General features: G+C 44.9%; 1 protein-coding gene across 3 annotated transcripts in view; it reads left to right on the top strand.

Annotated features, from left to right (window-relative positions):
- The first annotated feature begins 16,418 nt into the window (after positions 1 to 16,418).
- Positions 16,419 to 24,589, top strand: part of RXRG (retinoid X receptor gamma) — a 47,286-nt gene continuing 39,115 nt past the window's right edge. For all 3 annotated transcript variants that reach the window (XM_046680501.1, XM_046680499.1, XM_046680500.1), the window contains exon 1: positions 16,419 to 17,003. In XM_046680501.1, the coding sequence (XP_046536457.1) occupies positions 16,955 to 17,003 (49 nt within the window). In that variant the 5' untranslated portion in view covers positions 16,419 to 16,954. The remainder of the gene's footprint in view (positions 17,004 to 24,589) is intronic.

The raw sequence follows: 24,589 nt of genomic DNA, 5'->3' as shown, positions 1-24,589 counted from the left end.
TGCAAAGGAGGTCAACTTTCTGGGTCTTTGCCTGTCTCAAAATCTCCCCTACCCCCACTCCCTTGATTGGTTTGGCTAAAATTCTAGGTTTAAGATGATTTTTCCTCTTTACTTTGACCTCTAGCATACAGTTTTAGAGACAACAGTCAGATACGTGTTGCTTTATAGTTAACCAGTTTTATTTTTTCCTAAGGATTTACCATCATTTTTACGCTTGGCATTTCTAAGCTTTAGTTGGGTCATGGACCTAGTTTGTATTTTTTTGTAAGCTCCAGGCATTTGCCCTCTTTTCTGTCTTTCTTTTATTATTTTCTCTCTGCCATTTTCTCTGTACTCATTTTCTAGAATGCTCATTAAATGGATGGTCCACTTACTGGATTGATCCTCGAAGTCTCTTAACTTTTCTCTGACATTTTCCATCTCTTTGTCTTTTTTTAGCTATGGTCTGGAGGATTTCTTTGAATTTGTCTTCCAATTGCTCCACTGACCTTTTCTTTTTAGCAATTGTGTCTTTAATTTCTAATAACTCTTTCTTGCTCTCTGAATGTTTTTTTAGAGCCACTGTTTTTGTTTTATGGATGTAGTATCTTTGTGAAACTCTCTGAGCACGCTAATTAGAATTATTCTAAAAATTCTCTTCTATTTTGTTTTCTTTGGGGTCAGTCTTTTATTTATTCATCTAGATTCTTTTATGAGGCTGATTTTTCTCAAGTACCTAGTGATCCTTGGAAGTCCATTCATATCTTTTGAATGAAAGCGTAAGTTTGTTAATTTCTGAAGCCAGTACAAATTTTCTTTGTGGGTGTAGAGTCCTGTTTGCTTACCAGGTCTCTGCCCTAAATGGGAGAAAATTAAGGTCAGAGACAAAGTGGCTTCCCTCAGACTACTTATCGTCTTAGGATGGAAATATCATATACATAATGGAGTAAACAAACATAAAATTTTTATAAGATTTGATGAGAAATAACAGGGCTTTATGAGGGAGTACAGCTGGGAGATCTAATTTAGATGAAGTTTTTGGGAGGGCTTTTCTGAGGAGGTGACTTTCATACTGGGTCCTGATATATGGGTTGGAGTTGCCTGGCAAAGTGGGTGTAAGAGCCTTCTAAGCAGAGGGAATAGCATGTTTAAAGGCCCTGGGGCAGGAAAGGGTGTGGCATGTTTTAGGCACTGAAAGGAGACCTGTGTATCTGTGGCACAGTGATCAAGGGCAAGAGTACATGAGTTTAGGATAAAGAAGTAGCCAGGGGCCTGGTCATGGGGATCTTGAAGATCAAGTTAGGATACGAGAGGTTATTCTCAGTGCAATGAAAAGTCATCAAAGGACTTTAAGCAGAGGGAGTAATAGAATCAAAGCTAGGTTTTTAAAAAACCATTCTAGCTATTGTATAGCTAATGGAATGAAGGGGTAACTGTGGAAGCAGGGAAAGAAATTAGGAGGGTTTTGTAGTAGTCCAGGCAAAAGAAGATGGTAGACCAAGGTAGAGACATTGAGATGAAGAGGAGAACTGACAGAATTGGGTGGTAGATGAGATATAAGGAGCAAGGGGGAAAGCAGTTCCATGGATGACTCTTAGATTTCTGCTGTGAGCAATATGGTGGATAGAGATGCCATTTAGGAGTGGAAGACCCAGAAGAAAAGCAGATTTGGAGAGAAGATCCTGAGTTTAGTTGGGTTATGTCAGGCGTGAGATGGTTGTGAGACACCCAAGTGTAGATGTCTAGTAGACCAATGAAAATTGGATCTGGAGAGAGCTGTGCCAAGGAGGCCAAAGGATCATGCTTCAAGAAGGGAAAAGAATAGTCTGTAGTGTTGAATGATGTCATGCTGTCAAGTAAACAATAGCTGAGACGTATTAATTCAAATTTGAAACAAAGATTTTTGATGACCTTGGAAAGAGTGGTCGTATTAGAGTGGTGGCTGTGGAGGTCATACTGCGTGGGTTGAGAAGCAAGTGGAAGGTGAGCAAATGGATGGGGATGAGGACGGGGGAGGGTTGCTCACACAGCACCTTCAATAGGTATTGGCTTTGAAGGGGAAGAGAGGGCAGCAGCTAAAGGGAAGTGTAGCATAATACAGGCTTCCACATCAAAATTATTCATTAAACTGTGAGCTCCAGAAGGGTGGGAATCATTTTACACTTCTTTCTGTCCTCTGGGCCAACACTGTGGCTGGAATATGGTAGTTGATCAAACCATGTTTATTGAATCTATTAGAACATACAAAGCCTTAGCAAAGAGAGCCAGTCTGCTGCTCCATGGCAGGTAGAGCTGGCTCAGTGCTTAGCCCCCAGTGCTGTTGCTGTGATTGATCACAGGTCTAGATAACCGAGGGCTGTTGACAGCCATGACTTGTGTAACTTGTCCTTGTCAGCCTGGCCTCTTGGGCAGTAAGCTGCTGAAGGTTCCACCTGAGAAAGATTAAAAGGATCCAATAGACCTGCTGGTTAACCCCAGAGTTGAACGGTCCTCTCGAGATAAGAACAGCTGTCGACCTTCCTTACTTTCACTGAGTACCTGATCAGAGAAGGTAAGTCTATTTCCTAGGTCATATGTGTTGTAAATAGCAGAGTCAGGATTTGAACCCAGGGCTTCTGGCTTCACAGGACATCCACTTCACTCTACAAAGGCATATGGAAAATCAGCAGGGTAGAAGAGGTATGAGATGGGCTTTAATGGCCCAAGAATCTTGATGGTGTGTCTGTGTGTCTTTTCAGTGACTTTTGAGGGACATGAAAAGCAGATGGTAATTAAATGATCATGGGTAGGAGGGGAATGGTGGAGAGAGGAGGGGGATGGGTAGCTGAAGAGATGGATTAACGGGATGAGACTGTCTAATGTAACTCAGGTGAGGGGGCCCCTGAGGCGCTGCATCAAGAGGATGCTCTTAAAATTTTGGTTTCCGGCTCCAACCTTATGGATTTTTTCAGGAGAGTGAGGATTTCAGGGTTTTTTGGGTCTGTTTTGCTGTTTTCAGCTACTTGTCTTTATGAAATAAAATGTGTGGAGGGAAGGGGCTGTGATTGGTGACACACTAATAGCAAAAACAATTCCAAAATCTAGAGAATATTTTTGTTTAAAATTTTTTAAACATTTTAATTATTTTCCTCATTGTAAGTGTAATAGGTATTAGGAAAAGGTAACAGAGAACTTGTAAAATATTGAGAGGTTTGCAGAAGAAAACAGAAACCAACTCAAAATCCCATGACCCGGAGTTAACCGCAGTTCAAATTCTGCTGTATTCCAGTCTAAAGACTATTTTTGAAAAAATCTAAAGCTCCTGTAAATTCACATAAAATATTTAAAGGAATCGTAGGCAGTTGCTCCTTTTGCCTGCAGGCATGTTTGATCTTACACTAATGGAAGAAGGGAAGAGTCTAGATTTTCTGAAAAATCCATAGAAAAGGAATATTCTTAGCCATCACTGGCTGCTTTCTAGTAGACCCCACATCCTGGTAGCAGGCAGCTCTTTGTTTCTGAATCCAAATCCTCCTCTTTTTTTATAGCCCCTTCCTTGAGTCCTGGCAGTAGTAGGAACATCTACATATTCAGTAAACATGAAAAGAGCCACACTCAACTTGCCTCTAAGGCAGGAGATAAAAAAGAAAACAAAGGTTAAATGGGAGACATTTAGGGATCACCGGAAGAGGAATCTCTTTTAAGAACAGAATCATAAAAAAAAGTCTGTGAATAGATATTCTTCTCTTTAAGAAAATCCAAAGATCTCATAGCTGCCTGGTGGCAAGCTAGACCCATAATCCCAGACGCTGGACTCCCTGTCAGAAGCTAATGAGGATAAAGTACCCAGTCCAGTGTCTGGAACATAAACTGACTCACTAGGTATGATTCCCCTTTCGTGCCCATCTAATTCACACCCATTGCACTGGCAGCCTTCTATCATATGCAGTGCACCCTCAGATGGACAGGTGGTATTTTAACAGGGTAATGAAGTTTGATGATATGGAAATCAGCATTGGCATTGACCTTCTATTCACACTGTACAAACTTTCTGGTTCTCCATGTTGGTAAGGCTCATAGAGAACATCATTGACCAAGAGGCCATGCCAAACCAAGTTATTAGAGAATTCCTTAAAGTCATCCATTGGTAAGTACCAAAAAATTCTATTTTTTGGGGTAAAATCACAATGTGATTTTATCCAGATTTTTGCATGTGCTTGTATCTTTAAAAAAATATTGGGGCTACCAGCTTAAGTACATAGGGGGATCCTAAATTGCACTAGCAGCAGAAAATCTGGAGATGCTCAAAATACCCTCCAGCCAGCAGGGTCCAGCCAGGAGAGGCTACCCTGAGAGGCAGGAACCATAGATACGGTTTGTTGCTTCCCTTTGGTGCTTACTCTGTGTTTATCCATGTTTGCATTTCCGTCCGCCCCCATCCTGTGTGCATCCTCACCCTCCCCCTTTTCCCATCTGCAGGCTCCCTATTCTTATGAAAAGCTGCTCCTCTTCTCCAGATCATGTAATGCCCGTTACCATAGCACCCGGGTACTTCGCATTATTAAGACAATCTCTTTATTAGTAAGCCTGCTCCTCCCAGGAAGCCAGGCGCTTTGAAGACCATTTGACAAAGTGATGAACCTGTGTCTCAGGAGGCTTAGGGGTTTGTCAAGGGGTCAGGACAGACAGGCCCAGAGGGCCTGGACCTCACGTCCCACTCCTGGATTTCACCTCCCTGCTCAAAATAAGACTCTCACAGCCACATTTCATTTCGCTGCCTTTTCCTTTCATCATGCATTCATAATAATTATACATGTTATCACACTTCACATTTCGTAAAAGGCATTCAAATACATCCCTTCTTTCAATCCTACAATATCCCCGTGAACTATCTATTTTGTGCTCATTTTAGAGGCTGAGGAAACTGGAAACTGACATGCAGAGTTGCCTGACCATTCAAAGTCATACAGACACTGAGGGGCAAAGCTAGGACTCAAAACAGACCCTCTGCTGTCTCTGTAGCCAATTCTCTTATCATAGACAAACGGATAGGTAGACAGGCACACAGGTAGACAGACAAATAAATCTATGCCTTTTTGCAGAATGGGTGATCAATTATTTGTTGATTTAATAGATTAAATGTGTCTACTTTTGAATCAAATATGATGTTACTGACCCAGCATCCCTGGCTTTGGATTGCTTTCCCAGTGGAGGCATTATTTTTCTTTTCTTTTCTTCCTTTTTTTTTTGAGCACCTGCTATGAACAAGGCACTAGTGGAAGTGTTGGGGGTGTACAGAGTGCCCTCCTTTACCTGTGTTTTTAGACAGTGGAGGGTGGATGAAATATGTATTACAGATACAAAGCTATAATCCGGCACAGAGTGTGATAAATGCCATTTGCCAATTCATCAACTGTTTATTGCCTACCAACGATGGCCCAGGATTCAATGATGAATAAAAGAGATATGGGCCCTGCTCTCATGGAGCTTTCTATCTGTGGACGGAGGCAGGTGTTAAAAAAACAGTTATACAATTATTTAATTATAATTGTAATATGTGCTGGAGAGGAAGAGTAGATATAGCTTAGGAGCATAGAAATGGAGGTTTTGACCTTGGCTGGGGTGGAAGGATGGGGGTGCAGCATGGAAAGGAAGAGACTTTGATCTGAAGAGGAAGGATGATGTGCTTCATTCCCTCTCGAGATGGAAACTGAGGTCCCTGCCTCATCACAACCAGGCCAAGCCCTTAGTGAAAGATGAGGAAACAGCGTGAATTAAAAAGGCGAAAGTAAAGGGCATGAAGGATGGGTTTTTAGTAGCAGCAAGTTCAATGATATCTGTCTGTGAGTATGCTTCATGTTGAGAAAACCCAAAGGTCACATGGCTAAGCTGGTTGTGGATTGGAACAGAGAGGTGCTTAACGCTAGAGGCAGGAGCAGGGAGAGAAAGAAAGAGATACAGAGAAACACAGAGAGGGAGGGGGGAGATCGAGATAGAAAGAGAGACTACCTAGCTGGGGAGGATAAGGAAGAGGAGGCGTTTAGGATGCCCGGAGAAGGATAAGCTAGGATTCAGCTAAAGGGAATGGGTGATGGGAAGATGGGCAAAGCAGCTTGAATAAAAGCAGGGAACAAAGGAGCATGCAAGGGATGTTTAGGGAAAGAGTACACTGTCACTGTGCCCTTTTCTGGAGATTGGAATGTGCTCAGTGAAGGGCAGGGCTGAAGGGCTTGGAGAAGTGACATGGGACCCAGTGTAGATACCTCTGTGGGCAAAGGGGGAGCCATTAAGAGTATTTGGTCCAAGGCGTCACATCAGAGTTATGCATTAAGAAGATTAATCTGTCAGGAGTGCACAGGATGGATGGACAGAGAGGGAGGAAGGGCGGCAGCTGCCCCTCCCATTGCTGCCCCTCCAACTCATTCACTGCATCTTCTTGGTCTGCCACTGGCAAACTGATCAATAAATGGAAGTTTTCAAACAGTCCTCTGCCCCTCCTGCAATGGAAAATGGGTGATTAATTTCTAGCACTAAGCATGATTGTTTTCTTGATTACTAGGCATGACTGATCCCTCACTGAAGTATAGAGAGGGTACATCCCTGTCTCTCAAACAGGTGGGGTGATAATGGATGTCCAAGAACTACTTGTTGGATTAATTGAATTTCCGCCCTTTTTGCTTTAGCTTTTGGTGGCCTAATGTCCTTGGAAGCTATTTTCTCCACCAGGATATCAAGGGCAAGTCCTCTCTGCCGCCGTTGTCTTCTCCATCTCTGCTTTCAGAGCCCTTCCAGTCTTGGCTGGCTGAAACCTGCAAAGGATCTAGACCAGACACATCAGTGCAGGGCCAAGGTGGGAGGAGGGCACTGTCAGCCTCACATAGAAGCTTTGATTTGATGTCAGAAAGGCTCCAGTCCCTAAATATCTGCGCCCCAGCCTGCTGATGTGCCTGAAATTCCACCTTGAGAGTCACTGATGTTTGGGCAATTTCAGAAATAGCATTGTGTACTTAACAGCTGCTCATGGGTGAAGTCACAGGCAGCCAGAAAAGCCTTCCCCTTGGCATGCCATTGCATCAGGAAGCTGCTTCTGGATCTGGCCCCTCTCCTCACCAACTCTTCAAATCCTCCAGCTCAGTCTCTCTATCTGGAGATCTTCTGGGACTGCTTTTCAGGCTGTGTCTCTTCACCCAACCCTCTGTATACTAAATGCTTTGAACTATTTCTTGTCTTTTGGGCCTACTTTCTCCCAACTAAGTCTTTCTGAGACCTGTAGCTGCAGCTCAGCACCACCTCATTCCCAACTCACCCTACATGCAGTCTATTTTCCAGAACCTTCATGTGACCAGAGCCTGAGCCTCCTGCTTTCCAGGAGCAGAAGTTTGGACAGTTCAAGGATTGCATCTCCAAGGTGAAGTGTAGTGGAAAGAGCACCGAATTTAGAGTCAAAAGAATTGGTTCTTAAGCTTGACTCTGCTCCTTAATAGCTGTGATCTTAGGAAATCAGTTAGGCTATAAAAAGGCATTAATGCTGGATTTACAGAGCAACCAGGAGACGCCAATGAATAATCCCCACCGCTGTAATATGGCAGACATACCCAGTTAAAATTTGGCCTTCTTCAGATACCATTCTGTAAGGCTGTAATTCTCAAATTTCCCTGCTTGTAGGAATCACTTGTGGAGCTTGTTAAAGATGCATACGTCTAGGTACTCTCTAGCCCCAAAGGTTCTGATTTAGAGAGTTGAGACAGAAATCTCTGTGTTTAACACACCTCCCAGATGAGTCTGATGCAGATGGTGCCTGGATCCTTTGAGAAATCTAGCTGCAAGGGGGATGTCTTGGATCCCATCTCCTCTACCTCCCACAGAGCAGATACCACTAATTCTTGGTGTGCTATGGTTGATACCAGCTACCCTGGGGCCAGTCCCTCTTCTAAGGCTAATACAATGCACTAAACACAGAGACTCCTCAAATTCTGTCTGGTATTGCTAGACAATCTGACTGTAAGGTCTTCCTTGTGCCCTCCTCCACACTTCCATCCTCCACCCCAGATCAACTATTTCTCTACCTTTAGCTATTTCTATTCATTTTTGCTTGGACAGAGTTACCTGAATGCTGGTGGTTAACACACTTGCTCAATTCCTTCTTGAAAATACCTGCTTTCTGGCCTTTTGGGATTAGCTGCCTGGAAATAGAGATGGTTCCACAGTGTTTGGCTTTTTGCAGTAAGAGAACTATGTCTCAGCTGAACAGTAACTCACAAGGTCTTCCCTGTGATAGAGAAAATCATTACAGCAAGATAAATTCTCATGTGCTAATATCCAACATCCTTTCTGACTGCAGCCCCCTTGGATTTTGCCTTTAACAATATTTCAGACCTCTTTACAAATAAGCTACAACAGCATGTTGTAGACTACTAGGTGTTATACACATGGGAAATTTCATTACTATCGCTCATGTAATCACAAGATCTTCCTGCAATATAAATGCCTGAGAACAGAACAAGGTCAGTTTTGCCTAAGTCCTCCTTTGTGGCATCTACATGCTTTGCTCAGTGGATCTTTGAAGGGGACGAAATAATGGTTGTATTTGCCCTCCAAAGCCCATGACCAGGACCTGGGTTTTTAAATGAAAACCCAGTCAAATATAACAGACACTTGCCCTTATATAAATATAGCTGTACAAGTGGTGGGGCCTTTGGGCTGTACTGAGGTTAATGGCAAGGCTTCTGACGTCCCTGCCTGCCCCACCCCGCTCAGCTGCCAGCAACGATAATCTGCCTCCCACACTCACTGGAGGGTATATTTAGAGTCTCTTCCCCAAGAGTAAGTGGGATCTGAAAATAGATTGCTTGGCCTGGGTGCGATTGGGTTGCAGCCTCCAAATCTACACCTGAACACGTGTAGCCAGTAGCCAGCTCAATCCATGTCTATTCAATAGAATCCAAGTGACAGTGGCCTGGTCTTGGGGCTGGGCTCTACTCCAGTACTACTCCCTCTCAGGGACTTGAACAGGCCTTCCTGAGGCCTAGAGCTGACATCCACCTCTTTGGCTGGGACTCCTTGGATCTGGACCCAGTCTGGATTACAGTGCCCCATATTTGCACTGTTAGCCTCTCTCTGGAAGGGACCAGATGTTTCCCTCTGGTCTCAGCCTTATTCTTCTCTCAGCATGATCATAGTTGTTCTGTATCCTGAGAGCTCCCATGTGCTTTGCAGCTGTGGTTGAGTTGTTTACGACAGGGAGGGTTTTATGATCGTCATTTGACTGGGAACCAAGAGATGGAGGCATCTATGTAACTGTTCCTTCTACCTTGAAAATGTGACAATGTTATTTAGTTTGGAGTTAAGGGTGGTTATAAGTTACCCTTAAACTCATAGCTTATAGCTCCATGAGAGCAGAAATAAAGCCTGTCCTGTTCATAGTTGTAATCTCAGCATCCACTCAATAAGCATTTATCAAATGCTTACTGTGTACAAAGCAAAATGCTCCATTCTTTGAGAACAGAAAGATGAATAAGAGATTGTCCCTATACTCAAGAAGAGATTTCAGTTTAACCACTAGTTATGATACAAGGGGAAATTAAACTAGTGCTATAATAAGTATTTAAGCAAGTTTTTTTGGAGAATAGTGGAAGTGCTAACTATTTGTTAGGGAAGATTGACGGAGGAAGCAGCCTTTAGGTAGTGCCTTTGATGAGTAAGATTTTGACGGCAGAGGGGGTGGGCTGTGAGCTTGTCATGCTGAGAATACAATGCCAGCAAACCTCAAGCCGGTATATGCTAAGTCTACACGGCAGATGGCCTCAGCCACCACTTCTCCTGCTAAACAAGAGCTTCTTGAGTTCATGCGCCTCGATTGTGTACTCTAGCAGATGGGCAAAGTGGATCTTATTGGTCCCTTGGAATTATCCTGGGAAGTGGTTTCTCATTTTCTGCTTATGGGTCCTCCTTAGGTTCTTATTATAGGGAGGTTTTCTTTCTTTAAGTCGAGAGTTCCAAACTCATCTGCACATCAGAATCACCTGAGGTTCTTTTAACAGTTCCCAAACCCAGACCATAAGCCCAGACCAACTGAATACTCTCTGGAGGTGGACAAAAGCATCTGTAATTTTCTAAGCTTCTTGAGTGATTCTAATGCACAGAGAAGTTTGGGAACCACTCCTTTAAGGCAAACTTAACTCAGTCAGCTGGCTTCATCAGTCACTGGAGCAATCAGGAGGATACAAACATGACTGGTTGCTAAGCCATGGATGACACCTCGTAGATTTAGCTTGTGCTTTTGGACACATTTCAGGCCTTGTAGAAATGGCCCGGTTTTTGATGATTGCTGTGACAGTTCTAATTTAAAGTTAATCAGCACTCTTTCTGAATTAGGCACCTCATTTCTGTCCTCAGAGGATCTCAGTCACCAAGACTGAGGTCTTGGACTAATGCCAGTGTCAAGCCTGTCTACACAGGAATCTATGATTCCAGGCAAAGCAGCCTGTGAAAATGAAATTTGGGCTGTAAAAACTGTTGGAACCTACGAACACTCACCTCCTCGTGCCTAGTGCCCTAGAGTCGACACCAGAAGATCTTAGCATAGCCAATGAACTTTTATTCATTCATTAATCACGCATTTACTCGATTTCTACTAATTGATAGACTCTGTTATAAAGGCTGTTGGGGGTACAAAAATGACTCAGATCCAGTTGCCAGTCATTTAGGATTTGCTGTCTAGTAAGAGGGGTTTTCAGAAGGCATACACAGTGATAATACAAGGAGGCACGTGTTGAGTGACACAAGAGTGGTTCCAACCACAGACGATGGGACTCCAGGAGAGAGAGAAAGTGGTTCAACCAGAGGGCACCTAAAAGGTTCCGTGAGAATGGCCTTGGGGAACGGGCAGCATTTGAACAGATGGCAGAAAGACAGGAAGGCTGTTTGGAGCAGAATGAACAAATACACGAAGATGGATTGACAGGGTGGTACCATTGGAAAATGGCGAGTCGTCTGAATTTGACTAGCCTGTGAAGGGAGAAAGCCAAGGAGGGAGGTTTCTAGCAGGGCACAGTTGACATGGCGTGTTGAACTCAGAATCACGGGGGACACAGTAGAACCATGCAAATCTTGAAGGCTAGATCATCTAAAGGGGAGACATGAACATTTTACTGCCCAGCTTCTTGAATGCACTGAACTCATTCCCTTCTCAGAGCTATCAGACCTACTCTTCCTCCCGCCTGGTACACCCTCTCCCCACCTCATCCTTTCTCGCCCAAGCTGAATCCTCCTCATCCTTTAGATCTGAGTGTAACTGTTATTTCCTCAAAGAAGTCTGCCCTGACCTTTCAATTTAAATTATATTCCCCTGCTATAGTCTCTCATCTCATCCAATTATTTTCCTTCATAGCACTTATCATGGCTTATAATGATATATTTATGTCTGTGACTATTTGTTTGATATCCATGTCTCCATGTCCTCTATCAGACTGCACAAGCTCCATGAGGTCAGGGACTTTATATATCTTTTTTGTGTGTGTGAGGAAGATTGGCCCTGAGCTAACATCTGTTCCCAATCTTCTTTTTGCTTGAGGAAGATTGTCGCTGAGCTCACATCTGTGCCAGTCTTCCTCTGTTTTATGCGGGATGCCACCAAAGGATGGCTTGACGAGCAGCGCTAGGTCTGCACCTGGGATCTCAACCTGCAAACCCTAGGAGGCCGAAGCAGAGGGTTCAGACTTAACCGATATGCCACAGGGCTGGCAACAGGGACTTTGCGTATCTTCCGTTAGTGTATCCCCAGTGATTGACAGACAACAAGCTCTCAATAAGCATTGTCTGAACAATAATTGAGTGAATGACTGACAGCAAAGAGAAACAGTATACAGGAAACCACCCCCCTCCCCCAACACACACGTATGATAGAAACATAGCATGAATAAGCGAAGGATCATGGTCTGGTAAAAGACATGTTGGCTAGGAGTCAGAGTTGTGCTGGTTTTTAAACCCATTTCTGTCACTTCCCAGCTGTGGAGACCGCATCCAAAATCCAATTTGTTAGAGTAGCTATCTTTCCTTCTCTGACTTCACAGCCTTGGTCTCAAATTCCTCGTTTCTAAAACTGGGATAATAGCACAACCAGAAGGACCTACAACTAGAATCTACAACTATGTAGCAGGGGGCTCTGGGGAGAAGACGAAGAAAAGCAAAGAAAGATTGGCAACAGATGTTAGCTCAGGTTTTAAAAATAAAATAAAATAAAACTGGGATAATATAGTCTGCCCTATTTAACTTTAATATTTTGGAAAACATGTTGAAAGTTTGTATACTGTTACGTAGGTAAAGTACTACACAAATATAAAAATATTGACCCATATCATCAGTGTGGAGATATTTGCATCCAAATTTTATATCTAATGTCTATTGGCAATTATCAAACAAATGACTTTGATCTTTCAGTTGCGTTTGTTGCAAAATATTATTTTCTATTGCTACTGGTCAAAAGCAAAAAAAAAAAAAAAAAAAAAAGACCATGGTAAAGCTACATCCTTTCATTACCAGGGTGAATATAAGATATTAGGCTGAGTCTGTGTCAAACATACTGGTGAAAACACATGCCCTTTTCATTTACTCAGAGGGACTAATGGCTTTAATAAAAGCAGAATATATCATTTAAGAGGAATAGAAAATTAGCCTTCACAAGAAGTAAGCTCAGAATTCTTATGAATGAGTTAGCTAATTCCCACTGTGGACATTGAATGTTTGGTCTTTCGTTTGACATCCTAATGAGAATTCAGTAACAGCTGGAGACACAGGAGTGGCTGAAGTCAGTGGGGGTGTCTGGGAAGGGCTTAGGTTAGGATAATGTTGTTGTATCGATGGTTTTAGACAGGACACAGTGGTGCCGAGCAAAAAATGTGGATTGAAAAGAAAAGCCACATTCATATTTCTTGTACTTTAGGCAAAGTTTATGGCTTGTTATGGGATGTTAGACCATATGGAAGGTGTCATGAGGAAAATATGCTGGGATGTTTTTGGTATAAGCATATCAAGCATTTTTTAATGCAAAATTATTTATTGAGTACCTACTGTGTGTCCTAGCATTTATGTGGGAAAACAATTTATATGGGAAAACAGGCAGGAGAAGGTAAATGGGCATGAAAAATGAATCAAAAGTTGGAATGAACATACTGTGCTCCCACAGTGAGCAAAACAGTCAGACCAGAAGGGACCATCAGAGAAAGGGAAGAAAGAACAAGAAGAAAATATTCCTTCCTTGTTTTTGTATAGAACTTTACAGTAAAACAAACATGCAAACAAAAACCCAAAACGAAACATGCACAACTCTCAACACACTTCACATTCATCATCCACAAAACAAAAAAAAACCCAGAAACGTCACTGAGGTCAGCAGTGTGGGCACATTCCCCAGAGAGTAAGTGAGCCTACCCAAGTTCACACAGCTGGAGAGTAGTGTTGCTGTGTGTACCCTGGGCCTTGTGATTACTCTCCCAGAGCATTTTCCTCTGCATAGAACTCAAAAGGTGGGTTGAGACACAATGCTGAGGCCTTCCCACCCCAGGCTAAGGAAAATGGTCTTTATTCTGTAAGGAAAATAAGTAGACGGTGTACTTAACTTGGTAAGAAAGGAAGAAAGTAGAATCTACCACAAACCACCAACAAATCATCTTGATGTTGATGTTGACCATGGGCAAGGCTCTAGAGAGAACATTTTTCTTTAATGAATTTTATTTATTTATTTTTTTGGTGAGGAGATTGGCCCTGAGCTAACATCTGTTGCCAATCTTCCTCTCTCTCTTTTTTTTTCCTTCCCCAAAGCCCCAGTACATAGTTGTGTATCCTAGTTGTACGTCATTCTGGTTCTTCTATGTGGGATGCCGCCACAGCATGGCTTGATGAGCAATGCATACGTCTGCATCCAGGATTTGAACCAGTGAGCCCCAGGCTGCCAAAGTGGAGGGAGCCTCTAGAGAGGACTTTTTTTTGTTTTTGCTGAGGAAGATTTGCCCTGAGCTAACATCTGTGCTAATCTTCCTCTATTTCATATGTGGGATGCCACCACAGCACAGCTGCCAATGAGTGGTGTAGGTCCACACCCAGGAACTGAACCCTGGGCTGCCAAAGTGGAGTGCACTGGACTTAACCACTAGGCCACGGGGCCAGCTGCTCTAGAGAGAACTTCTTAAAGGCTGGTTTTTGAGTACTTGGAGGAACGCTTGCCAGCACCAACACACCCACAAGCCACCATGTTGGAATAACTCGTTTCCTTCTCTGACTGGTGTATGATAGAAAACTAGTTTGTACTTCAGTGAGATATTTGCTTCAGATACCTCTCTGGAGAAAATGGACAATTATAGAATGGGTGGCAGATTAATTTGCATTGAATTTTAAAGTTAAAGGGGATTTTAGAACTCATTTAGCCCTGCTCTATCATTTTACAAATGAGAAAAAGGAAACAAGGGGTAACGTGACTTGCTTAAGTTATATCGTCGTCATCATCATAAAAATAGCTTACACATATTGAGAATTTACTATGTATCTGGCATATTCTAAGTGATTAACATGCACTGATTCATTTAATCCTCACAACGAACATATGTGGTAACCGAGGCCCAGGGAGATTCAGTAACTTGCCAATATCGTGAAGCTGGAAGCAATGGAAGTGGGATTTGTACCCAGCAAAGCTGGCTCCTGAGTTGGTGCTTCTCTACAGATACAGCCTCTCCAGGCCACATCACTAGTAAATGGCAGAGCAAAGTGTCCATGGCACTAATGAATGGAGTTTCTGGTGGTATTTGTAAGACATTGTCTTTGCTACGTCCTTTTCAACATTTTTTTCAATGAATTGGATAAAATATGGAAAGCGGGTCATCAGATCTTCAGAAATTATGAAATGGAGAGAGGAATAGGAAATACGCTGGACGAAAGGAGCAGAATCCCAAAAGATCTGGGATGATGAACGAATCCAAATGTTTTTATTTCAGAGGAATATAGGAAGGTATTGCATCTTGGCCCCCTAACCAATCGCCCAAGAATGGGATGGAGAATGTGTATAAAAGAGAACACAATTTGAGGAGGGGAGGATTTGTCAAGTTAGTTCCGCATGAATGAACATGTGGGATTGCCCAGAAGCTAATGCAAGTAAGCAAACGGTCCTCCTGTGTTCTGCACTGCCCATGTCCATGATGGTTCTCCAATGATGTTCTGAACCAGCAACCACCCCAGGGAGCTCCAGGCACTGCAAGGCTCTTCACAGTGATGGGTCTTTCTTCCTCCTTCCTGACTTGGTTTTGCACTGACCCCCATCTTGGGCCCTTCCCCCCTTGTTCTCAGTTTTTGTTCTGGATTCTGTGAGCATTTGGATCTTGATTTTTTCCCATGGGGCCCTGATTTGACTTACCTCTCTGGCTCTCTCTGCGCCAAGCTGCATCAGGAGAAAACTTCCCATCCTTGTTCCAGCTCCGCAGAGCTCAGCCCATGACACTGACTCCTGATGTGGAGGTGACAGCACCCAAATTACCCTGCCAACACATACGTCATGAGAAGATTTGGCCATATCTGGAACATTGCATCCAAGTCTGGCCAACCTCCTTCCCCATCATGAGGGTATCTGTGTAAACTGGAGTAGTTTCATAGGAAAAGGATAGGTTGTGAATAGACTTGAACTGTTGGTGATACGTGGAATGAATGAAAGAGGCAAGAATGCTTAGAGGTGGTAGAGGATGGGCATGGGAGATTTGTCCCTGAATTTGCGGAAGATCCCACGGTGCACGACCTCACAGGCTTCTCTTGTGCAGCTCCAGGGAGCAGCCTAGAGCCTGGGGGCAGAAGCTGCAGAGAGGAGGCAGATGTCAGCTCAATAAAAACGTTCCTCGTGATAAGAGCTGTCCAGAAAGGGAATGGGATAGTGGTGAGCTCCCCATTATTGGAGGTGTTCAAGTATAGGCTGAGCAGTGGCTTGTGGGAATATATAATAGACTCAAACATCAAAGAGGTACTTAGACTCTTTGATCTGTGGGTTGGTTCCACCCAAGAAAGTCTCTAGTCAGTGAGGACTTAGAGGTGCTTTTTGAACAGGTGACACAATGACAGTGGTATATAAGGAGAATTTATCCCTCCAGTGAAACATCAGAGAACGACCATTGTGTTGAGCCAACAGGTCCTTCCTACCTGTCTGTCTTCCGTGTGAGCCAGCTCTGGCTCCCAACTACACCTGCTGAGCTTCCATTGTTAGAACACAAATGCTTCCAGCCACCAAAGCCAAGAGGCCTACCCCAAATCTAAGGGCTGCTCTCTCTTAGTTTTCCATGGCTGGGGATGGAGTCTCACACTTTTCCCATCTCGTGCTTATGAAAGAGCTCTATTCTCTCTTGGCCCCCGCCCCCACCTCCTTTCGCAGATCAAATACCAAGCGCATTGGATAGATGGAAGTCGGAGCGAGAAAACGCATTTTAATAAAACCGCATTGATTGGGGTGCGTGCAAGTCGAGGAAAAGGTACCTAAAGAGTCTTCTGCCCCCTGCCACCTCCCCCGACTCTCCTGACCTGCTCTGGGGCGGTCACACATCGATTGGCTTCCTAGATAATAGATCCTGCCACCGGTAGGGACCCCTGGGGAGGCGCAGAGAGCTGGAAGAGTCGCACGCAGCAGCCCAACCCTGAGTTAATCAAACTAGCAACAGGATCTCAAGCGGCAGCGACGGCGGTGGCAAGAGTAGCAGCAGCGGCGGCGGCGGCGGCATTATGCGTGGTTACTGACAGGCACCAGCTGCTGCCGCCACAGCCGGCTCCGACGCACTATGTGGACTCTCAGATCGAGAGGCAGATTCCTGACTAATCCCAGAGGGCTGGGCCAGCCCCAGCTCCCCCGGCTGCGAGGAAGCGATGACCACTCTTGTTAGCCCAAGTTGAAGGGAGCCCGGCCGCGCCTGGGAGCCGGGAGAGGCCGTGCTATTTAGAAGACGCACGAGAACAGACTATGAACTGAAGAGTAAACATGTATGGCAATTATTCTCACTTCATGAAGTTTCCCACAGGCTTTGGCGGTAAGTATGTCACTTGGGCTTCCCTGTGTGGACCTGTCTGGAGAGACGGAAGGGAGGTGGGGAAATAGGGATAACCGGATTAGTACTGAATTAGAAGAAAGGCGTAGGTGTTTATATGCACATACAGTGTGTTTTCGTGTGAACGTGTGTGTGCGTGCGTGCATGAGAGAGAGGAAGAGGGGGAGAAAGAGAGGTAGAGAGAGAGAGGGAGAATGGTCCGTAGGTGAGGCTATGTGCATATCAGAGCGAGCAAACAGATGAGAGGAGATGTGGATATTCTAAGGAGGGTGTCTAATCAACATGCTTGAGAATATATCTGAGACAAGGATAAAATAAGAGCATTGTTATCAGCAGTGTGTTTGCGTGGGTGTGAAAAGTGGGAGAGTTGAAGGGAAATTACTATGATGTGCCTATGATCCAACTTGCAATGAGAAGAAATGTGATTAAGAGGTTTCACCCATATACTAAGGGTCCCTGGGATACTTCATGACTACGGCGTGATGGTTTTATTTAAAAGCAGATTTCCCTGTAATTGGATTTTTAAAAAGAAAACATAGCTCTTTAATTTGCCACCGTGTTTTCCTTCCTCTGTTTTCTTCCTTTTTGATTTGCTAATAGCCTCTTGTCCCCTCCCCTGACGCTGGTGTCCCCAATTCCCTTGCAAGGGTCTCTGCTATCATTTGCTCTCCAAGGGTCAGGATCTCAGGATCTAGGTGTGGGGGGTCTGGGCTCTTAGAAAAGCGCAGACTCAAGATCTGAGTCGCCAAGCCAGGAAAGGCAGCCTGGTCACACTTCACGGGGCTGCCTTGACGCCCAGGCGTATGTGACCCAAGGCTCCCCGGATTCAGTGACAGAAGCAGCAGTCGCCCAGCTCTGAGTAAATGGAACCAACAGCTGACCAACTGGCCTCTCACTTGTCAGCTGGTGGCACGTAGACCGTGTTCTTGGGAGCCAAAGTGGAGCTTTTGCCCTGCGGATGCTGGCAGGCAGGACAAAGCAGAAATCCTTGTTAGTTCTTGAGAACTGAAAAGTCCCTGATCTCCTGACCTCCTGTGTGGACAGATAGGCAATTCATCTGAAGGCTTGGGAGTAAAGCTTGCCTACTTCCCTGGGCAGAACCCTCTGTGAGGCACGCGGGGACATTGCAAGGTGGCTGCGGTCCCTGCCTGGGAGGCGTCGGGCCAGGGGGCTTGCTCATCCGTTCAGGTGCACTGGGTGCACCTGAGCCAAGCATGGTGTTAGACGCTGGGAATATAGCTGTGAATGAGACAGTCTCTGCCGCTTGGACCAGGGTAGACTTATCACACAGACGCGTTGTAGTGCTGCGTGGTGTGTGCCGTATCAGATGTACAAGGAGGTTATTGCTTGGCGACACAGACTGGAGGGCCATGACGTGTTCCTCAAAGAGGCAATGTTTAAGTTAGTGGGTCCAGTCTTGTGACATGACCCAGTGAGAGTGGTGGCCAAGGCTGTGACCTGGACATCTGATCTCCAGTTTATAGTTGGGTCCTGGGTGTGAAAAGCCTTCCCAGCTCCCATCTTGGTCCCATTCACAGCTTAGAAGCGCTTTTTTCTGTTCCCTCTGAGTTCAGTTTTCTGAACAAGATTCTCATTCCGTGAGATTCTCGGGACCCCTGAGGTCTGTGAGGTTACGGCTTCATGAATGTCAAGGATACCCTCTGTGGCAGTTGGGGTGAATAAAAGGGTTGAAGGCAGAGGGATTTAGAGAAAGAGCCAAGAAGAAGACTGGAGAAAGAAGGTCTTAGTCCAAAATTCAACGGAGGCTGCCCGCTGGAATCTTGAAACGTTAGCGTCAGAGAGCTCAAGGAGCATCTTAGACGTCTCATTTATAGATGTGTAAACTGAGGCCTCGAGGAAGGCAGGGACTAGTCTAAGTTTATGTGGGGTTGAGTGGGAAAGCCCTTCCAGAAAATCCCCTGACTCAAACTTATCACAATATTCCTTCGGTCTGATAGAGTGAAAAAAGCATGAAAGACAGAGAGACAGAGAGAGAAAACTCAGTTGGGTTCCTAGTTTTTCACTTACTAGCTGTGTGACCTTGGGCAAGGTATGGAACCTCTCTGAGCCTCAGTGTGTTCATCTCTAAAATGGGGCTTATAATCCCATCATGAGTACTATTGTGAGAATTAAATGCACTAGTACATGAAAAAGCAGCTACTATGATGTTGCCCATATATTTGGTACTTACCCCTCCATTTTGCTCCAGTACTAACATGCAAATTAATTTAAAAGTCAAACATTGCTATAGAATTAGGAATTTGGTGAAATAAAATTAAATCCACAACGACCCACATATGTTGCTGGTTCAGATTTTCATAATTGTGGGAGCTCTGGTACTTAGTATAATTAGGTTTCAGATAAAAGGAAATACACAGTGCAGTGTGGAAGAAAGGGGGTTGCCACAACATGGGGAGTGGGAGGATAGGGTCATCTAGGTTGTTTAAATGACTCCCTCTACTGCTGCTTTTCCTTGTCATTCCTGAGGGAGGAGAACAATTATTTTGATTAGTTCTGTTGATTTTTTCCATTTTGTCTGCGTGCACCAGTTAAGTGGCTGCTGAAACACTGGCCCAAGGGACACAGCCCCCATCTGCAGGGAGGTCTGTCTGAGCACTTGCAGTGAGGAGGGAGGGAAGGAGGGAGCAAGGCAGGACTCGCCCACAGGTACAGGGGAAACCTGAAGATTGGAGCGGGTGTCACCTGCAGCCTCTCCCCACCTTTGCCCCAATGCAGTGAGTTGCGCCGCACACATTAAATGACTTGGTGTATACCCTCCGCTCTTTTATATATTAGCAAATGGAGCCACAGGGGTCTCCTGTGGTTTGTGTGAGGCTCTCTAGGGAAGTAGTGTCACCCTTGGGAGGTAACACCTGGGATTTGTGTCTGGGGCTGTGTGTACCAGATGTCAGACTCTCATCCGATCATTGAACCAGAGACTGGTCCAACTGGCTGAAGGGTGGTGACTACCTGGGCACCCACAAAGCTGCCCACTCTCCAAGCTCCGGGCCCTGCCACGTGATGAGGACAGAACTCTTCTCTTCTCCTTCCCTGCCAAGTCCTGGCTTTGCCAGCTGCTCAGTAAGAGATTTGCCTGGATGAGACAGTTGCTGCCTCTAAGAAGATGGCAAAACAAAGCCTGTAATCCCCCCATCCAATTGTGCAGTAATCCTCAGGGTGAGAAGGAGATCAGGGAGAGGGGATGTCTTTCGTTTTGGCTAACAAGCGCGCTGTAGCTCTTGCTAAGAGCAGCTACCACTGCAAGCACTTTACCACTAGCAACTTATTTAATCGTCATGACAACCTTTTGAGTAGGTACAGTTACCATCAGCATCATACTCCTGTTGTAGATGAGGAAACTGAGGTATTGCGAGGTGGAGTAACTTCTTTAAGATCCCATGGCTAGAAAATGGCACAGCCAAGGATTGGAACCCAGGTAGTCTGGCTCCAGACTCGATGCTCTAATGAGCTGCTTCTCACAGCTTCTGGGGGCCTCAGACTTGCTCTGGGAAGCCTTGAGCAGGTGAGGAGCCCTAATCCAGCCTCAGCACTGCTCAGGGGTTGCACACACAATGGACTGGCCATTGAGGAATAAAACACAGGGTAGCTTAGCAGTCACTCAGGAGCAATAGTGACCTCTGGAGAATTAATTGGTGGCTTCTCCTGGGGGCCTAGTGATTTGCAAGGGTCCTGCCCAACTGACCCTGACCATTTGTGTAGCATACTCTGCTTTTCACCTAAGAAAAGCCATAGAGGAGGGGTTGAGTTGGAGGTACTTGAATGTGTGCACATGTGCGTGTGTGTGCATGTGTGTTTGTATGGGGGGTAATATGAGAATGCGGCAGGAGGGTGTGTGTATGTGTGTGTGTTTGTGTGTATGTGTATTTTTATGCCAGAACATAATTTTCCCCTCCACAGATGTGTGGGTGGCTAACGGGCCTATCATGGGCGTAAGTGGTTAGGGTTTATGTAGGAAGGAGTAATTGTTTATGAGATTTAGGAAGGAATATATTTAGTATAAACTATTTTTTGAAACATTTACAATCTTACCAAGAGATAGAGAGCTGAATAGCAAGTCGGGGAAGAAATTGTGCAAAGAGTAATCTAAATTCCCCACCTCTTCCTTCCTCTCATTATGTAGCTTCTGGATCTGCCGAGAACTTAGCCACCAGAACTGGGTGGCTGGAATGCCAGGGGCTTCCAGAGGAAGCTGCTATTTTTCTCTTCTTATTTAACAGTAGAAGATATGGAGGTCCAGGGAATGTACGAAGTTTATTTTCTAGAATGCCTGGGTTTTGCTGACTCTCATGAGATTGACCCAGGTCCTGACTCAGTGATCTTCACAAAAGAAAGAAAATAATAGCTAACATTTACTAGGACCTACTATGTGCCAAATCCCCTTCCAAGGGCGTTACGTGCAGCATCTCACTGAATATTCTCAAGGACTGTAGGAGACAAGGAAGTATTATTATTACCACCCCAATTTTACAGACAGGAATGTCGAGCCACAGGGAGGGTGGGTATCCTGCCCAAGATCCCCCAGCTCGCAAGGAGCAAACCCAGGATCCAAATCCAGGCAGAGGCCAGGGCTGCTGTGCTTAAGCCCGACACTGTGCTTGCTGCTTGCTGGGGGCAAAGGGTGGGGACGAGGTGGGGTGTGGGGATGGAATCCCAGATCTGCCTCAAATGGGTGAATTATGTGAAACAAGAGCAACTAATATATTCAGTTCTTACTCTGTGCTCTTCACAACTTACTTAGGGCTCATAATGCATTTTTTCTTTTGAGCATGCATAATGACAGCAAATGAGTACAGTGACTGGGATGGGGGCAGGGGACTGAGCTCTCAAAGGTGTTGCTACAACAAAGGCCAAAATTTTTCCAGGTGGACCCCGCTTTCTTCTAACACATTCTAGGGCAAGCATCAGCAGACTTTTCCTCTTAAGAGCCAGATAATAAACGGTTTAGTCTTTGCTGGCCATCGGATCTCTGTCACAACTGCTCAAATCTTCTGTCATAGAGCGAAAGCCGCTGTGGTCAATGCACAAACTAATGCACAGAGATGTGCTGTGTTCTAGGAGGTTGCCGACGCCTGGGCGATCGTTCTGGAGAAGTTTTGGTACCATTTCTGATTGTTCTCCAGTTACCAGTGGTTCCCAACACTAGCTCTAAACAGCTCTTCCTTCCCCCAGCTTCCCTGTCACAAGCTGAATCTTCAAAGCTAGACAGAAAGGCGTGCAGGTCATCGGGTCCAGCCCCCCAGCTACAGATGGGGACATTTGGGAAAGCAGGCATGGCCTTCCCAGGACCTGTAGCTGTTTGTGGTCTTCAAACTAGGTTCCCCTGAGCCCGCTCAGAGAGGGGGGACACATGGGGTGGCAGGAAGAGGACAGGGAGGCTGAACCACAAAGAGTTGTCCCTCCAGCCTTTGGTAAAACAACTCAGTAACTATCAACCACGTAGGGTCAGCGTTAACCTTCCACGGTGTAGGGATTAAATAAAATAAAGCCTGGAAAATTGTAAACACACAATAAAAGTTAGTTCCCCTTTCCCATTTCAGAAAAATTGGAGACCATGGTACTAGACTCGAATTTTGTACGTAGAGTTTTTTTAGAGGAGGTACGCCTGTCCTTAAAGTGTCAGACTGCGCACTATGAGATGCTGACAGGGTGAAGTAAGCAAGACACGGATTCTGCACCAGTTACAGAAAATTATGTTTTAGCAAATCATTCCAGGGCAGGTGCTCATGAGATCTGGCAGAAAGAGAGACTTGACCTGGGACCTCGAAGCCCCACAATCTTCGGGAGAGCCTGGCCCCAGGCCAGTGACCCGGATAAGTCATGACCCCCTGAGTTTCTTCAATTGCAAACTAAACAAGCTGGAGCCCCTTGCTCCCTTTATCAGATACTGTAAGTGATGGTGAAAGAGTGAAAGAGACAGCAAGAGTTTCTAGGTCCAACATCAACCTCAAATGCCTGATGGAATTTCAGAGTTCAACATCTGAACTTGAAAAATGGGAAGGCTTGTGGTCTTTAATTCCAAAAGTATTTACAAGAAGTTGGAAGAGCAGTAAAGAAAGTCCTTAATAAATGTATTGAGATATGTCTTCTGGGCTGATTGGGTTTCATTTTTGCCACTCAATATCTCCTTTGTCCCTCCTTTTGCTGGTCACCAGTGTCATGGGGAAACACTCTCCTGGGGGATTTGGGGCTCATAGTACCTGTGTTTTCTCAGCCCTAGTAATGTGGGGAGCAGAGCAAAGGTTAGTGATCACAGCAAGGAAAGAACATCCTAGACTGTGCCGAGAATGCCCGTCAATCAGTCATCCAGCACACGTTGGCTAAGCATCTGGCTCGTGCAAGAGTTGTGCAGGATACCAAGAATTAAGACCCATCCCCTGCCCTGAAGGAATGTATAAACTGGTTACAAGCTCTGAAGTCTGCAGAGCATTTAGAGATGGATTATTTCTGGAAATGTTTCTTGAGACTGAGGTTAAGTGAATGGATCCAAAGAACTTAGGTATTTAGAACCTGAGAACAAATATCGCTACGTGCATTACCCAGTGGTGACATTGCGCTGGGGATGTTGTTCATTGTGTTTTAAGATGACGGCGGGCTTTAGAAGACAGTCTATGTTTAGAGGCTGGGGAGAGCATATCTGATCCAGAAGTCCAGACAGACAGAGAAAGAGATTGGGATCTTGGATTCAAGAGCTGGGTGTGGACAGAATTGGTGTTCAGGGACTTCAGGAACAAGGAGTGTGGGGGGTGGGGGGCACTCTCCGCAAACGCCTGAAACACTCACTGGCATTTGTCTTCGTGAACTGACTGGTACATGATGTACCAGGATATGGAAGGGGTTTAAAGGGACAGACAGCCATTCCTTGTGATTGGATCCCTTGCTCCAGGATCCTCTGGTGCTTCTTATGTGTTAGGAATGGCATAACATCCATCTGTACCAGCAAGGGTCATAATTTGGTCCCAGGTGGGAAGGGTGGTGTGTAAGCAAAATGCCATTAGTTACATGCAGCAAGGTTGACAAAAATTGTGCTACACTGAACTTGGATTCTAGGTCTGTAATAATTCACAAAAAGTACTTGAAAAGGCCACTTAATCATTCTGAACCTTAGTCTTCTAATCTGTCTAATGGGGATAATTCCTGCCCTGTCGACTATTCTGAGACAGTTTGAAGCTTGATTGGGATAGACAGTGGCCTCCAGGAAGGACCACTATATCCATAGTCTCTAGCAAAGGGCCTGGCACATAGTAGGCATTCGACAAATATTTTTTGACTGACTGAACCAATAATTGGTATGGAAATAAATGGCAGATAATTATAAAGAGTTTTGTGAAGGTAAGGCAGTATGTAATGGATGAAATAAGCTGGGACCTGGGAGCCAGAAGACTCTGTGTTTTTGTCCTGACTGTGTGGCCTTGAGCAAGTCATGCAACCTCTCTGGGATTATTTTCTCTTCTATAAAATGAGGTGGTTCTTCAAGTCCCGACAGTCTGATTTCTAACCCCAAACAATATGGCCTTATTAATTTAGGACATAATTAATTTGGAATGGTG

Source organism: Equus quagga, chromosome 13 (genome assembly GCF_021613505.1).
Source record: "Equus quagga isolate Etosha38 chromosome 13, UCLA_HA_Equagga_1.0, whole genome shotgun sequence".
NCBI lineage: Eukaryota > Metazoa > Chordata > Mammalia > Perissodactyla > Equidae > Equus > Equus quagga.
The sequence above is the reverse complement of the archived record's forward strand: the minus strand, read 5'-3'. Positions and strand labels throughout refer to the sequence as shown.